General features: G+C 38.3%; 2 protein-coding genes across 2 annotated transcripts; one reads left to right on the top strand and one right to left on the bottom strand.

Moving 5' to 3' along the window:
- Positions 1-1663: 1663 nt before the first annotated feature.
- Positions 1664-11930, bottom strand: ptdss1b (phosphatidylserine synthase 1b). Its single transcript, XM_085445795.1, has 13 exons — positions 11643-11930; positions 11460-11551; positions 10543-10587; positions 10336-10460; positions 9863-10021; positions 7544-7695; positions 7010-7151; positions 5975-6087; positions 5743-5808; positions 4765-4864; positions 4485-4544; positions 3327-3405; positions 1664-3237 (listed from the first exon to the last, which is right to left on the bottom strand). Exons 1-13 carry the CDS (start codon positions 11819-11821, stop codon positions 3140-3142), a joined length of 1410 nt encoding a protein of 469 aa, XP_085301921.1. The 5' UTR covers positions 11822-11930; the 3' UTR covers positions 1664-3139.
- A 200-nt stretch (positions 11931-12130) lies between these two features.
- On the top strand, positions 12131-17044 carry mterf3 (mitochondrial transcription termination factor 3). Its single transcript, XM_085445796.1, has 8 exons — positions 12131-12248; positions 13090-13463; positions 13559-13711; positions 13815-14004; positions 15312-15459; positions 15561-15632; positions 15718-15879; positions 15986-17044. Exons 2-8 carry the CDS (start codon positions 13097-13099, stop codon positions 16178-16180), a joined length of 1287 nt encoding a protein of 428 aa, XP_085301922.1. The 5' UTR covers positions 12131-12248; positions 13090-13096; the 3' UTR covers positions 16181-17044.
- Positions 17045-17577: the final 533 nt, after the last annotated feature.

The following is a 17577-nucleotide window of genomic DNA, read 5'->3' as shown; positions in this document are numbered from 1 at the left end:
TGTCTAGGCATTTTCAGGATTTTTTTTTAAATGATGTTGTAGGGGGGAGGGATATGGAAGCTTGTTTCTGCCACTGAAAAAAGAAAAATATTTTCTGTTGTCTGTCATTCCAAATATTGACTTAAGAATTCCAAATAATTTCAGGTTACACGTCTCTGAGATTTTGAGACATTTTGAGATAAGGACTTTAGATTTTGACTCAGATCTGCCTGGCAAATGGTGGAAGTAAAATTTCATAGTAGTGGGAAGCTCACCTTATGAATGTTTGATCATAAATAAATACAGTAAACAAAGAGTTTAATTCAACACAAAGGTTTCAAGAATATTTTGGTTTGAAGAAGTGTTTAACAAAATGGTAAATTATTATGTTTAGACCTTTTACTTAAATAAAAGTAATAATCCAACTAAATAATAGTGCAAAATTGTAAAAATATAGGCTTATATGCATTAAAAGTAATAACTGTATTGTGGTCCGGAATCATATGCCAAGGTATGCAGGAATGTATCAACAACACACATCTTCACTACATCCATGAATCTTCTCTGTGAGCTTCCTCTTTTCCTCCTTCCTGGCAGCTCCATAGTCACCATCCTTGGTCCCATATATCCAGTATCCCTCCTCTACATGCCCAAACCATCTCAGCCTTGCCTCTCCCTGTGGTTTTATTTGGCAAATATTTTATGACAGACACCCTTCCTGATGAAACACCAACAGTTAACTTAAGTAATAAAAAAATACATTAAAGAACAATTAAATAGTAATTCAGATAAACGATAGCTGCTACATCACCATATTTCATCTCACAAACAATTTGACCCATTTTGATTCTTTATAACAACGATATGTTGGATTTCACTGTGGTAGCTGGCAGAACTAAATGAAAAGGTGACTCATAACCATTTCCCCTTCAGACTCCTGTGGAGGCTGAATTAAGCATTCCTGTGTAACTTGTATAATGTGGTGTATAAATTACATCTTTCTACACATTAAGAGTAAATCAGATATACAACCAATGCTTTGCTTTTTACACTCATTGATAGTTATATTAGGTACACTTGTTTAATCAGCCAAACACATGGCAGAAACTCAGTACACTGAAGAATGTAAATATGAAGACAATGTCAAGAAAAAACGGGCATCAGAACGGGGAAGAAAGGTGATCTAAGTGACCTTGAACATGACATGGTTATTGATGCCAAAAAAGTATGAATATTTCAGAAGCTGCTGATCTACTGGGAGATTTTCTTGTAAGTGGCCGTTCTCTGGTCCGTGATGTCAGAGGTCAGAGGATAATGCCGAGATTTCAACGAGCCACTTAAAAGGCAAGATGCATGTAGAAGAGCATCTCTGAATACAACACACCAAGTTTTAAAGCAGAAGAGCACACAAGGTGCTGCTCATGTCCGCTAAGAGCAGGACGAATCTATGTAACAAAAGGTTAAAGAAGCTCTGAAGGCAACCCAATACTAGAAACATGCAAGTAATAAAATGGCAGTTGAATATAGCTTTGCACTCACAAAATGTGTTGTAGAAAGCCATAGATATTTCAAGTACCCAGGGAAATTGTTCCTTTAAAATGTCAACAAAAGAACTGTAAAATTAATGTTTGTTGTCCTCTTGTTGTTGTTGTTGTTGTTTTGAGGGACACAGAGAACAATGAAATAAAAAAACATGAAAAAAAGACTACATTTATTTAATTTTTGTTTTAATTATGTGTACAAAAACAGTTCAGCCATTCAAATCCTTCATGGGTAGTAACATGTCATGCACTGTTTGCTGTGTTGTCTGCAGTTGAAACTCAATACATTAAAATAATCAGTGAAGAAAGTTAGCACTGAAATTAAAACTAACACTAAATGAAAGCTTATTCTACACATTTAACAGCTTATTTAAAGTAATCACATGTTGTATTATTAATGTCACATTTAGTCAATCCAGATCATAAAAAAATGCATTAAAAAAGATCTTTTTACACAAATATTGAGCCACTGAATGTCACAGTTCTGTGTTGGGTACATCACACATTCATACACAGCATCACACATCTAAAAAAACTTTAATAAAGGAACAGCTGGTTAAGTAATTCTTACACTCGTTTAAAACATAGACAAAGTCTATTTCCTGCTGATGCTGTTTTGATTGAAGAAACTTATAGACAGTAAATGCACCAGCATCATATAACCGTAAAAATATTAAACTGACAACATTAATAATCATCATCATCAAATCATCACAGAATCAACCCATCTACAACTCTTAAACCCAACAGTAATTGAGATCTTTAGTGTTTCTTAAAGCTATTAAGGTCAGTAAATAAAAACACACCAGTTAAAAAGGTTTAGTGCAAATAGTCTACATGAGTGTTGTACAGCAGCGGTCGCCAACCTTTTTTGCGCCACGGACCGGTTTATGCCCGACAATATTTTCACGGACCGGCCTTTAAGGTGTCGCGGATAAATACAACAAAATAAAACTAGTACCGGTACTGAAAAAAAGATTTATTTATAACACGTGTGAAAAGACCCAAGAAAACCGAGTTAACGATAAAAACGATAACAAAATAACGCTGAAAACCGATAAATACCCTGAAAACCATACATTTCACACCTGAGCCTCAACTCTTGCGGCCCGGTACCAAACAACTCACGGACCGGTACCGGTCTGAGACCCGGGGGTTGGGGACCGCTGTTGTACAGGATGGTGGGTGTGGACTGGTTGGTACACCCCTCACTTGACAACATTATTCCAGTGTTTAAAAACAATATTGGTTGTGGAATGACACAGACTGCTGTTACAGTCCAAATAAGGCACCATTTTCTCTCAAACTCCAGCACATATTACCTCATTACTTAAGTTTATTTAGAAACGTCTTTGACATTTAATAGAAAAGAAATTCAATCAAACTTTAAGCCTGCTGTCGTGTTCTGGCCTCCCACACCTTTAGAAGTTCAAACGGTTTATCAAGTAACACCGATATGATTTCTGGAATCTACTTTTTGGGGATTAATTGCACCAATGATGCAACTTACAATATTAATTAAATCCATCCACATAGTGCATACTGTATTCCTCTTGGTAAGCGCATCATTTCCTCATCCTCCTCCACAGAGGTCACAAATATTCAGTATCAGTTGTTGCTTATTGTCTCTTTCCTCCTTGACCATTTACAAATCTGTTCCTGCCTGCAGCTCTCCTCCGTTTTGCAGGCTGCACAGTTCTTGAGGAATATTCCTGAGCTGTGGAGCAAAGAGACACAAGACATGATAAACATTTGAGATGGAGTTTAGTGAAACGTTGTCATCAATCTGCATGTTATGAGACTGACCTGCAGCACCATCTGTGATGAAACCACATGAGTCAATAACACTCCTGTCATTGCAGTCGTGCCTTTGCAGAGAATTTCTCTGCCAACAAAAAGAAAACCAGAGTCACAAACACAAACAGTCTGTACAACTCACTTGCTCAAAACACTGCTCCGGCTTGGTTCAAAATATACAGACGGTTTCAGAGTCCTAGTTTTCTGCATCCATGCTCACCGTCATATTCTAATGGTGGTGCTGTGCCATGCTTACACACAGGGCACTTAGAAACAGTTAACTGTTGACATTAATGCTAACGCCAGAGGGGTGCACCGTGAAGGGAGATTAATGGCACAGTGAGCTATATCGAGGTTAAAGTCAAAGTTTTCTGTGTCAAGAAAGTGACTCTGTTTTGGCTAAATCACCATGGTAACTCATGCTGCACACATAACCTGGTCAGGAGCAGAGTTTTAATTTAAAATAATCAAGAAATGCTTTTCACTGATTCTTTTTTCTTTTTTTAAACATCATATCCATGTGATAAAGATCCTCTGCAGGGTAAATACATCTAATATGTGCAGCTTGTTAAGCCGTAGCTTACTAACACCACCGAACGTGCAGCTAAAAAGTTGAAGCAGTGCATTTTTACTGGGATTTGCATGTGTTCAGTTGGCGATGGAGGAAAAAATTAATATAAATGTTTTTATATTGGGTTCTGATGCTTACACAGCAGCACTGAGATTCACTCAGTATTAAAATAAACTTGATGTATTGACGAGAGTCAAATTTTAAAGCTATTTAACTTTGTTTTATTTATATGTTGTTGTCATTTATATATACTGTTTAATCATCATCATCATCATCGGAAAATAATCTCTGACTGGAGTAGCTTTCACTGAAAGAGATCACTTTGTGCAGAAGAAGCGTCATGTGAAACATTAAACGGCCCTTTTTATGTAAATTTGCACATAACCTTGAAGCAGAAAGCCCGGCTTAACAGAAAGGTTGATAACCACCACTGTGATACCTGCTGTGTGTGACTGGGATTTTAGGTTTTACCTCTTAAGCTTTCTTTGTAGTACATCCCTCTGTTCTATTCCACAGACGGAGGTTTCTACTATCACAAGCAAACCAAAACCTCTAGAAACATTTAAGTAAGCAAGCAGCCCAAGGCCCCATCTCACCTTCACTTTCTTTTGCTCATACCACACCATCCCATATAAGCACAGGAGCGTGATGAGTGCCTGGAAGGAAAAGTATGCAAAAAATGAGTCTGCTTAAAGAAAAAAGAAAATATAATCTGCTACTCCTGTAAAAACCACAGATAATATTTGTTCAGCACATCAGATGCAACATCCTGCAACATCTACCTTATTAATCACTTATTTTCAATCTGTTTTAATAATCAATTACTGTAGGTGACACATATCATTTAATTATAAATGCTCACTTGTCTTTTCTTACCAGACACAGCAGCCACAGGAGCACGTAGCGAATTTGTGTCTTGGAAAACAAGTCATGACCAAATTTTACACAAGCAAGCGCCTCCAGGAAAGCGATGGCTCTTAAAGAGAAATAGAGAATAAAACAGAAATGATGTGTTTGATCTGAATGATTCAAAAACAGACATCTGTATTCAACAATGGCCCCCTCTCTTGGCCATGCCTTTACACTGCGCTAAAATGCCTCTATTGATGCATGAGACTCTAAATGGATGTTGTCCATGTTACTGTTCCCACAGTATTAAGAAGCATAACTGATATTCATTCAGCACACTGTGCAGTGGGAAACTCTTTCATTTTTAAAGGTTACACTGCAGGGGTGAACCTCAGACAAGAGAGCAGCATCAGCGTTAAGTTGCTGACGGAGAGTGTGCCGGTCTCGTTGCTATAGTAACCGGAGCAGACTAAGGACATCAGCACCTTTGTGTCTGAGAGGACTACATGATGTTATGAATTTCAATTGACATGAAGCTACACTGTTATAAAAATGAATCCAAAAGGTTTAAATAAAGATTCAAACTGTAGTCTAATGCGACAGCTTGACACCCGTGCTTCGTGGCCTGATTTGATTATGGTTAAGCTGGCGCCAGTAGCAGGAAGTGTCCATTTACTCTCTGGTTGAAAATGAGCGAAAGCTTTGTTTTATGTGCTGTTCAACAATAGATTTCAACCATAAACAGAATTAGATGAGTAGTATGTGACACTTGTTACAATGTTACTTTGAATTTGCTCTGTTAAAACCAGTGTGGTGACAGCTTCTGCAAAGCATGCAAATAACTAATAAAAAAAGATTCAAGCCAATTTTACATAATGACAAAGGAAATGGACAAGCTATGGCTCTAGCTACAATTTTTAATTTTTACATTTTTTAAAACATCATCTGAAGATACTCTTAGATAAAGAAAATGCTTAAATTGACAGTAAAAAAAAAGATACTCACCCAAAAACCCAACACTGTGTGCCAACTCGCTTACACTGAGTGTCTGTCAGGTAAGCATAATATTGTCTAAAAAACAAACAAACCCCAAAACCCCAAAATCAGTAAGCAAACATTAACACAGCATCCTCACAGACGTGTATTTAGTAGGTACAACCTGAATAAGACCGCATAACATTGTAATTACCACTGCTCAAAGATTGATAAGTGATGTAAATTTGAGGTTTAATCATACCGTACAGTGGGTGCAGTGATGACTCCGATGAGGAGGATACGACACCAGCTGAGAGGGTGAGAGGCCTGGAAGACGAAGATGTGCTTGAGGAAGAATGTGTTCAGCTCTGTCAGCTGTGGAAATAAAGATGTGTAAGACAAAGAGGATTTCACAGGAAGTGTTGCTTATGTACAGTGAGGGTATTACTGAACATATGATTCTTCAAATGAACGATATTCAACGGACACATTAGTGAATTGATCAATGGCTCGCTATTTTGCAAGTACAACCCCGATTCCAAAAAACTTGGGAAGGGGTGTAAAATGCAATTATTTAATAAACCCATATTTAATTCCCCCCAAAACAAGGAAAATATATCAAACTAAGAAAATGGGCCATTTTAAGAACAAGTGAAGTTTTTTTTATTTCTTTTATCTCAAAAATGTTTCTCCATGTGTACCACTGTGTACCATCCACTCTTCTTTTAACAACAGTCTGTAAACGTCAGTGAACCGAGGATAGCTTTCCTATCTGATGTAGGATGCTCAACAGTCTTGGGTGTTCTTTGTTTAGTTTTTTTCTTTCTTGATGCTCCAAATGTCTTCAGTTTGTGAAAGGTCTGGACTGCAGGTAGACCAAAGCCAGGCTCTTGTCTGCAGTGTTTAGCATTGTCTCGCTGTAATATGAGAGGCCTTCCTTAAAAAATACATCTGAGCCACTAGTTTCGCCTTTGTTTTTTGTGTGGTCAGGTTTTTTTTATTTATTTATTTAAATTTGTTGAGCAGTTAGTGTGGATATATGTTTAGTTGCTATTTTTGGCTTTAGTTTAGTTTTATTCATTTGACCTCTTCTAAGGGTCCTGTCTTTTTTGTTCATTTTGTATATTTTTGCATTTTTGGGCATAAATAAAACATTTGATATCTTTTTTTATGTTCTACTGTGAATAAAATATAGATTTATGAGATTTGCAAATCATTGCATTCTGTTTTTAGTTTTTACGAAGCACCCAAACTTTTTAGAACTGAGTTTGTGTTTCTGAATCACGGTACACCCTACCTGCCACAGGATCATAAAGACATAAATGCCTGCAAGCCTCTGGAATGATGATTTTGGATCAAACCAGCGCACGAAGGTCCAGCTGGCTGGAGTGAACTGAAGCACAGCTCGCTTTATCTTCCCTGTGGTAGTGTGGATTTCCCTGGACAGAAACAGTGTATTGTGTCAGGGTTGCACGCATAATACAGAGATCTACTCATGTTTGAAACATTAAACATTTGAACATTATTCAAGGTGAACAAAAAGAAACCAATTGTTCTCCCTGTGGTCAATTATGTGAAAAATATCTCTGAATGTAAATCATTTGAGAACAAAAAGGGAAACAAGAACGCCAGGAAGTTGAATGATTAAGGTTTATTGATAAAGGTTTTAGAGGAATTCCAGAGATGCTTTTTTTTGGCTTTTAGGAATTTAAAAAGACAACTTTGTCTTACACATATTATATCTCTTATCATATTATTAGATTGTTTCAGCTGTTTCTAATGTTCATGGCAATTCTTTTACATATGGGAAAAAAGAGAAGAAAATACTGACTTGATGCTGGCCCAGCGATACGTCCTCATCTCCAGAAAACGGCAGACGGTCATTCCCAGCCAGATGCCTCCTCCATTACACAACAGTATGTCGAGTATCACCTGATCCCACCAGCACTCCGCAAAGTTTGGTAGAAGGTGCATGAAGAAGAGCTGTGACCAAACATGGGACATGAGTTAATATACAGTCAGCGAAATAGAAATTACAGCTTTTTACAGTTCTAAGGTTTATATAAGAGAACAAAGTCCATCTGGTCCCTATCGGGTTCCAAAATCATTTAAATATAAACTGATGGATAACAACACATAATAATTTATACTGCGTTATTCTTTATTGAACTAAAAAATTGTCAAAATGCAGAAGTAGTATGCAAAAATTATTCACCAGGTTGTTGAACCACCTTCAGCAGCAATAACTGGAACTACTCGTTTTCATCAGTCTCACACAACATTGTCGAGGAATTCTAACACAGTCTTCTATGTAGTGTTACTTTGGTTCATTGAGGTTTGCGGGCATATGTTTACGCACAGCTCGCCATGCCATTGCAACACAACGATTAGTTTCCTTTTCAGCCGTTCTGTTTTAGATTTGTTCCTCTGCTTGTCCTGTTGTATGAGCCAGTTTAAGCCAAGCTTTATCTCTCAGACAGATGGTCTCACATTTGACTCTAGAATACTTTAATATACAGAAGAGTTCAGGGCCGCCTCAATGACTGCGGGTGTCCAGAACCTGTGGCAGCAAAAAGAGCGCAAATCATTACCCCTCCACCACCAATGCTTGACAGCATGAGGTGTTTGTGGCGATATGTTGTGTTTAGTTCTCTCGAGATGTGGTGCTGTGGATTCTGGCCAGACATGTTCACTTAGGTGTCATCTGTCTAAAGGACGTAGGGTTTCCTTTACAGTGCCTAAGAACTGCACGAAGGCACTGTTGTATGCAAATCGTGTGTACAAATGTTTCACAGGAAAATCTGGAGTTGATGAGTATTTTCATACCTCAAATTGCTCATACTATAGGCAGAAATGTAGAAGTCCCTCTGATCATACGTACAACCAAATCACAGCCTGTCTGACTTGGAAATTTAAACACAAGTCTTTGAAATTGACATAACTACTGCTACTAATTATGACAATAAAACTATGGTTACAGTTTTCCAAAACACCATAAGCTACAAAATGTTCAGAACTACAACAAAAAATGCACATAAAGAAAACAAAATATGTAAAATGGGAAAAATGGAAAGGTCTAAGCGTTAACCTTCCATTTTCTTCAGCTTATCTGGGGACGCGTCATGAAGGCTAAGCCTAGGCAGAGCAGCCCAGCCCAGGCCTCCCAACAGCCCCCTCTTAATTTCCTCAAACTTATCCCAGGGAACACCGAACACTTCACTCTTACACTCGGCTATCTCTTCACCACGACGAACTGGTGTGCTGCGTCCACAATCCCTCTACTTTAAACAAACTCCATTGACCCTTATCTCATCTTATCGTATCTTACATGTTCTCAACTTTCATTAAACATGACTTCTATCATTTCTGGATGTCATCACTTACAGTATAATTTCTTAACAGTATCCCATGGATGCTAGAGAATCTTTTTTTTTTCTGTTGCAGTGAACTCCTCATCTGGGGTTATTCTTTTCACAAGAAAGAATAACTTTTATTGTAGTTTTGTAATTAGTCTTTTTCCACTTGAGCCACAGTGGGTGTCTCAAGGGAAAAGATATTTAGCTCTTCTGCATTATATGAGCCTGAGAGCTTTTAGTAATTTATTTTTAAACCATCGTCATTCCCATGGAAACACTTTGGAAAGCCGTGCCTCTTCTGGCGATAGTAATTTTGAATATGAACTCATTTTTTCTGCAAGGTAAGAATGTTGCCACGTAAATATTCGTTCTTTTTAGAGCGCAGAGGCTTTCTCCTGACAACCCTTCAGACTTTTTCCAGTTGTAAGATTTAACATTTCGCTCTTGTGTTGTTGCAGTTTGTCTGAGCATTGTACATTCAGACCATGGGGTGGATTTGCTGAGACTTCCACTCCTTGGCAACAGTCAAGACCACAGCTTTTGTTATGTGCAAAAAGCCCCTACTGCTATTATACTGTCATAAATGTCTCCCAGACAAACAATCCCTGTTCCCTGCACAGAATAATCTGAAGCACTGTCATTCTCTCGCATGAGCTGGATTACTACAAATGACTGATAATTACTCTTCTGTGACCTTGCAGACTCCCCGCTTTGTGAATATACAGCATGTTTATGACAGATTTGAATACAGGCAGATCAAGCCTGCTGTCATGCAGAGATCACATGAATGTTACCTCAGTGAGTTCCCAGGTTATGCTGATGGTCCAACACAGGCCGTAGCTGCGGATTAGCAAAGCCTTCATGGCCCATCCTCCAAAGTGGCCAAACGCAAAGATGTCAAAGTGGCTCAGGATGCGCTCCCACGTTATCACTGTACAGTTTACAGCATACTCCTGTTAGGGAGAAAACAACAGTAACAATGCTAACAATCACGCTGATCCCTCCTTTTGATTACATCTTTACTGCTACCACAATTACTTTATTTTACTGAAATCTGACTACAGAAGTGTGTATTCACTGGTCAGCAGATTCTCCAAATAGATCATATTATGGAGCATGTAAGAACATCACTACATAGATCATAAAACTTTATTGAAAAAATAAAACAACTATGCGGCATGATTATTCTAAAGCTATCAAAAAATGGCTTTAGAGGATTTTAAGTTTCACTTCAACAGGTTCCAAAAAATGTCAAAGCTATACTTACCATGACATCAGCCTCCCGTTTTGCATAGCGGAGGTTTGGGTCCAGCCAGTACATTAGAGTCTTCACTTGGTCCCAGTTAAGGAAGATAAGGAAGACAAGAAACAGGAAGTAGAGCACACTGAGACCTACCCAACACAGGAGAAAAGTGAGTTAGTGACGATAAGGCTACATGAGAACTGTATCTTAGCAGAAAAGTTAAACACCCACCGAACACCATTCGCCATATTGCAGGGTGTGGCCTAACGAAGGGTCCTGAAATAGAAAGCATCATAAGGTGATTGTACTATTTATAATAAAGTGATCATGGAAAATACAGATCCAATGTCTTTTTTGCACAGTAATGTCTTTAAAAAAAAAATAATATATATATATATATATATATATATATATATATATATATATATATATATATATATATATATATATATATATATTATACTTCTCCACCTTATATACATTTGGTCTCAATCAAATATACAAGCCGATTTCTGAATTTGCAACTTAAAAACAACTGCATTCAGACAAACAAAGATACCCATGAGGCCATGAATGAAATGTCTTTATGGCCCCACATCTCTGATGCATACAACAATACAGGTATGACGATCTGATTAAACAGCTAACTGAGTTTTAACAGGTAATCCTGAGTCTCTAGCTTTAGTTAACAAACTATAAAGAGCTTACTACATTTATTTTAAAGCTACACTTTAATGGTAGTTTATAACATAAAGTATACATATACTAATAAATTAAGACATTCTTACAGTCATTAATCATATTTAGTTATTTCGTGGGTAAAATCTATTTTTTAATCAAGTCTATTCTGGTCTGGCTAAGATGACATATTTGACAGATTTGAATACAGGCAGATCGAGCCATATTTTTAAAATGACAAAAACTGACAGATTTGATTTCATATTTTCCAGTCACCTAATTCAATCAACCAAAAGTCAAAAACTGAAAATACTTGTAGCCAGAAAAGTAGTAACTCCGTAAAAGCGATTAAACTAGTAATTAATCATCAAAGCAGTACTAATGAATCCACTGTTTCAGATCCACACGGTGACTTTATCACACTCGACCATCCACTAAAGGAATGTTATTATGAGTAGTTATTAACTCACCATTAGGAAAGGCCAGGACACTGATGACCAAGAAGAAGAAGACGACTACCAACAAACCGACACGGAGGTTGTTATCTGTGTGCTCATCATCCCTGTCACGGCACAAATTCGGGTGTGAACTAAAACATGAAGCTTTTTAAAACAATTGTAAACAGCAACGTACAATTTCAGCTTGTTATCTACCTGGTGAAGGCAAAGTACATCAGGCTGAGCACAGTGACTGTCAGCAGAGTGATGGTGTGCGGCTTATAGAAGAAGTCAATGGAGATATCCTCCACTTGTTGCTCGTTTATCATTCGGAAATGTAAGTTATAGTTCGCATCGTCCTTCCTCGGTATTCGGGGTCCAATCGTAGCTGCCATGTCGCTGAGACAAATGCCTCCTCCTGAACTTTACCGATGCAAATTTATCCGTGAACACTAAAGTTGTGAAATTATGAGGGGTGATGTAAAAACAGACCAACAATCAGGAACCTTGAAGACGGACTGAACCAAGCCTGATCGTAGGGGCGTGGTATGCCAAAGAGTTTTGTAATACTCCCCAGAGCAAAAGTTATAAACTACAGCAGTGCATTTTTTTTAACTGTAGTAATGTTATGTTATGTTTTTAATTTTGTATGTATGACACTTTTTATCTGCTAAATATAAAAAAAGACATCAGGTATGCGTAAAAACACGGCGTTGTGGCACGTCCCATAAAGTGACGTTTACGTGAAGCACTTCCGTTAGCGCGCACGTGAAAATACTTGACATTGCAAGACGGTGAAGAAAATGCTTTGATTCATAAACAGTGAGTAATACAACACTCTATGAACTGACGCTGGATTTAAAGAATTATTATTCTGCTAGCATACAACGATGTAACCGTGTCCAGCTAGCCTCTCGTAGGCTAGCAAATCATTAACCGAGCTATCTGCATAGCTAGCTAATCCGGGGAAAGTATATATTAGTGACTTAAGGTTTTTGTAAATATGAATGACACGAGCATTTCATCTTTGTCTTTTTGAAAAACACACCATCGCGATGAGCAAGGCTGACCGTGACAGTGGTGAACTCCACTGTTGATCCTTTCCCAGTTCTGGCCCACTTGTCAACCAATCAACATTTAACCGATGCACAGTGCCAGTTGAGATTTTAGAGGACTGCACCCAAGCACTTTTGCAATTGGCAATTTTTTAGTGACACGACAGCTCCTTAAGGACCGTCACTTCTTCTTTTGTCCCCCACTTGTCCAGTTTCCTCAGATTTTTTTGTGAGGGCATACTGCAAACTATGCTGAGACATACCTAAAATGTGTAGACACAACACTGGTTCCCTTGAGTCTGCCTTTTTATGGTGGAAGGATTCGTTTGTCCGTGTTAAAATGAGGGAAATAAAAACATTTCTCTGAAGGCCAGATAAAAACAACTTGGCTTAAAATTGGTGAAAAAGCAGCCAATGTCCAAAGAAAACAAAGTGAAAGACCTTCAGAAAGCCTGGAGAACTGTTGCTCAAGACCACTTTAAAAATTACAAGAAAGTCTGGCTACTTGAAAGTAAAATATAAAGGAATGACAATTGACTGAAGACCTTTTCCCACTACTGTATGTTGCATGGTATGCCTCTAAAATATGTCATGTTCATTTCTTACAGAATAACCATGGCCTCTACTTGTGCACAGCTGTGTCTAAGAGGCACAGGTCCTCTTTACTCTAAGACGGTGAGCAGTACCTGGCAGTATTACACTCGGGTTCAGCAGCAGATTAAGGTGACAAGAGTACCAACAAAAGTTATTAGTGGATTATCGATCAGGGGGAATCACACAACAGCAACAACGCTGACAAGACTGAGGTGGAAACAACAGATTTGCTTCTACAGTGACTCAGCAGCTAAATATCTGACAAACGAGGCAAAGGAAGGCACGAATACACAAGAGCTGTCAAGAACTAAAGTTGGAGCACACAAGACCTCACTGTTACCAACCAGAGATGCTGCACTAACTACTGAAAATAGTCATATATCATTAGGTAGGTAGTAGTTTGCTGCTGTGATTGTTCATTAATTTAAAGGGTTTTTTGTATCACGTTGGAATCTTCTCATCTGTAATTTCTTTATCAAGCAGATTTGGATCCTGTGGCTCAGCCTTCAGCTTTAGAAGAGATCAGTGATGAAGAGGCCATCAGTATATCTGTTCCCTCTGCCATCCCTCCAGCCTCCACCACTCTTAGAGATTATGTCGATAAGTCTGAGACGCTTAGCAAGTTGGTACAACTAGGTAATCAAAATAACCACTTTGGAATCACAGTAAAACCTCATCTTCAAAATCTGAACTCAAATGTTATTATTTCTAATCATTCACCCACCCCTTCTCATTGCAGGGGTGAACTTGTGGAAGCTGGAAAAAAGGCCTAATGTAGGCTCCATGCTGCTGAGGCTCAACTTCAACACAGATGTGACCCCGCGGTTACTGTTTCTCAAAGACATCGGCGTGGAGGACTCTCGCTTCGGCTATATTATCTCACACAACCCCTTCATTCTCACTGAGAGTTTGGAAAACCTACAAGCCAGGTAGCTCAAAGGCATCTTAATGAAAAGCTTTACATGTCGAGGATCTTTATTGTAACATAAATGTGTCTGATGTGATTAAGTAAACCCATGAAATTTAAAAAATCTTATCTGATTTTGATTTTGCCTGATCTCCCTCTAAAAGTCATCTTCTCTTGTACATCTGGACCACTTTAAGGGCACTGGAGATGTTTTGTTGTTGTTGTTTTGGGTTTTTTTGCTCATGTAATGTCCCATTTTGAGCACCTGTTTTTTTTTTTTTTTTAACAATTTAACCTCAGACTTGAACAAAGAGCAGACAACAACCTCTGTGTCATACTGACCCATAATGAGGCTCATCACTTGTAATGAGACCTTGTCTGCATAGTATGAAAGCCCGAAGGTCAGGAGCATGATGATGAGGATGCTCGTTGTTGTTTTTAATGTTCAGGACATTGTCCACATGAATTTGTAAACCAGAAACAGGCTGTCAGTGTGAGGTTTAGCTGTGTTGTCTTAAGGTGGCTGATGGAGGACGTTCAGTGGAAACAGCTGGAACTATGGAGTTTTTTGGCCACACTAAAATTATTGGCCCTCACCATCTGCCTATTTGTTAGATTTGCCTCCCTGGAGCTTACTCAAAGTGAAATCCAAGATAATGTTTTGCCATTTTTACATAATGGAGGTGATACAGTGAGCTTTGGCAGTGCAGATTCAAGGGGTCAGAATAGGATGGAACCCGTGAAAGAGAATAGCAGGACCCCCCGGAGCCTAAATGCTGGTGATGGAGAGGAAGGTGGCTTGAATGGAGCTTGAATGATGACAGCTGGAGATGAGGAAGAGGTGGGTTGTGTTATGACATCTGGGAAGAAGAAAAACGGATGGGCAGTGAGGTTTAAACCAAGCAGCGTAAATGCTGATTGGCCTGGAGAAGGCCGGAAGAAGGTGATTGGACTAGACCAGTGATGACAGAAATGGCTCAACAGTGTGGGGAAAGTGGAAGTGATAAAGTTTAGATTTATCCGGCAGCACCTGGAAGTGGACAGATGTGAGGCCATAGATCTTCATTATTGAACTTACTCATATACTTTAGGACCTTCTTGGTCGGGGTTCCAAGCGATGTGAAGTGAAACGATATGTGATGTCAATGGCCTTTCAGCTGTGTCGCTGTAATGACCCCACGCACATTAGGTGGTACTTGATTGTAATAGAAAACTTCTGAAATTGAGTTGAGTTGAGTAGGTACTGCTGGAAAAGAGCTATTTGTGTTCATGTGTTGTGTTACTGTTATGACACTATGAGTGTTCTCTCTCTCTCTCTCATTTGTGAAGGGTGAACTACCTCAAGTCAAAGAACTTCAGTTCAGAGACGGTTGCGTCCATGGTGTCCAGAGCTCCTTATCTGCTCAACTTCAGCGTGAACAGGCTGGACAACAGATTGGGTTTTTATCAGCAGCAACTTAGCCTCAGTGCTAACAATGTATGCAGCTATGATTGGAGATATAATATATGAGCCGTGCTATTATGCTTTTGTTATAGTGTGTTATTACAGCTTATAGGTTGTTTTGCATTTCTCCCCAGACACGGAATATTGTAGCTCGTCTTCCCAGGTTACTGTGTGGCAGTTTGGAGCCCGTTAAAGAAAACTTAAAGGTACAGGAAAAACAGGAGACATTATTAGAAGTTGTCAGTTTTCAGATGTGTTGTTCTCAGTAGATTTTGTTGATTTACTCTACAGGTGTGTGAAATAGAGCTTGGCTTTAAGAGAAACGAGATCCAGCACATAGTTCTCGCTGTGCCCAAACTTCTGACTGCCAATAAAAGGAAGCTGACAGAGATATTTGACTTCATCCACAACACCATGAAAGTACCCCACCACCTTATCACCAAGTTCCCACAGGTAGGCCTCTCTTGCGCTCATATTTTCAAGTTTTAAAGTACTATGAACTGATTTTCTTTGGCTGTTTTGAGGAATTCTAACTCCAGTATCTGACATCTTTTTCCAGGTCCTCAATTCCAAGTATTTGCGCCTCAGAGAGCGCCACCTTTTCCTCGAGTATCTCGGAAAAGCTCAGTATGATCCAACCCTGCCCAGCTACATCTCTCTGGACCGCTTGGTGTCTTTGCCAGATGAGACGTTTTGCACTGAGTTGGCTTTGGCCACACTGGAAGATTTTTATTTATTCCAAAAGACACTTTGATTTTTCACCAACAGCCACATCAGTTATGTGCCAACATTAAAATATAAACATGGAGCATCAAAAGAGCTTGAAATGAACTGTTTTGTAAATATAATGATATATTAAATAGTAATGTTTAAAGTAAATGGACTGATTCTTACATAGTGCTTTTCTACTCTATTTGAGCACTCACAACACAACTTGCCTCATTCACCCATTCACACCCATTCATGCAAGCAGTTTTTGCTCTTTCAGCCGCAGCAATTGCATAATACAATCATGCAGCTATTTAAATTATCTAAGTTGCATCCAATATTTTTCTGGTCGGGTACCGAAAACCAACATGGGAAATCTGCAATTACCTAAATGGGTTTTCCTTTTCTCATTTGAAAAGCTTGATTGTGAAAGATTCAAATTGCTGATGTCCGCAGTTTTAACTTTGGATGAAATAATAAACTATTTCACACATGCTTTAGAATGAGCAACCATTACTGAATGAAACTTTGAAATTATAAGGACATTTTTAATCTAAATAGGTATTTTTGTCATCCATTCATTTATAAAATCATAATAGTTATTTGGGTTGTGTGTGTGTGTTGTTTTTTTGTTTTGTTTTTAAATGTTGGATAAGTACAACTATTCCTTAATTGACCTCTGTGGATTTGAGCACCTGGCAAACATCATGCAAACTTCCTTTTAATTTTAAAATTTTAATTTTTGGTTCTGATCAGCTCCATTTATTAATATTTTTAATTCCTCAGGAATACTCATAAACACTGAGGTCCTGGTATATGCAAACTTCTGTCTGGATCCTTACAAAACAAAGATGTGGAGCAATGTTAATAATTTTTGGGAACACTTTAAAAAAAAAAAAAATTACCAGTTTCCGATACCATTGTTGTAAACAGTATTCTCTTAAAAATAACAATACGTTAACAACACTTACTGGACTTGTGGAGTTATTTTAAAATCCTAAGAGACTTGTAAACATCTGAAGAAAAATATTCTTTAATCATAGATGCAGACTCATGCAGAAATATTGAAATTTATTTTAAATTTCATTTTGTAGAGTGAGAACAGACAGATGGGATTCTCAAAGTCAGTCAGTTTCTCTGGGTCTGACACAGAAACAGCACACAGTTTTGGGAAGAAGCCATTTTCTTTCTTCTTCGTAATTTTAAGGTCCTCGGACTTTTATGTATTATTGTAAACAGATACAGCTGGCTCAGACATTAATGGAGTTTCAGATGGAGGTTCCTCACAGGGAACATCAGGCATTATTTATACAGTAGTTACACTGATTTACGCTTTATCTTCCTGAGACCCAGCCTGTTCATTATGTCCTCTGTAGTGGACAAAAAACTGTAAGATACTTTTTTTTCCTTGTTTCCCAGGAGGATATTTATACTGCATTGATA

The sequence above is a fragment of the Copadichromis virginalis genome, linkage group LG22 (assembly GCF_057382275.1).
Source record: "Copadichromis virginalis isolate Kocher_CV1m ecotype Utaka linkage group LG22, C_Virginalis_male_GT1.1, whole genome shotgun sequence".
Lineage (NCBI taxonomy): Eukaryota > Metazoa > Chordata > Actinopteri > Cichliformes > Cichlidae > Copadichromis > Copadichromis virginalis.
Note: the sequence above shows the minus strand (reverse complement) of the source record. Positions and strands in the feature narration are given on the sequence as shown.

Bases quoted from the DNA above. Each gene is read 5' to 3' on its own strand.
- ptdss1b (XM_085445795.1), bottom strand. From the start codon at position 11,821: ATGGCAGCTACGATTGGACCCCGAATACCGAGGAAGGACGATGCGAAC. The intron at 10,588-11,459 runs GTGAGTTAATAA...TTTCTATTTCAG, and splicing joins TGTCCTGGCCTTTCCTAATG to GACCCTTCGTTAGGCCACAC. The intron at 7,696-9,862 runs GTAACATTCATG...GTTTGGTCACAG, and splicing joins TAACCTGGGAACTCACTGAG to CTCTTCTTCATGCACCTTCT.
- mterf3 (XM_085445796.1), top strand. From the start codon at position 13,097: ATGGCCTCTACTTGTGCACAGCTGTGTCTAAGAGGCACAGGTCCTCTT. The intron at 13,712-13,814 runs GTAATCAAAATA...TTCTCATTGCAG, and splicing joins TAGCAAGTTGGTACAACTAG to GGGTGAACTTGTGGAAGCTG. The intron at 15,880-15,985 runs GTAGGCCTCTCT...ATCTTTTTCCAG, and splicing joins TTATCACCAAGTTCCCACAG to GTCCTCAATTCCAAGTATTT.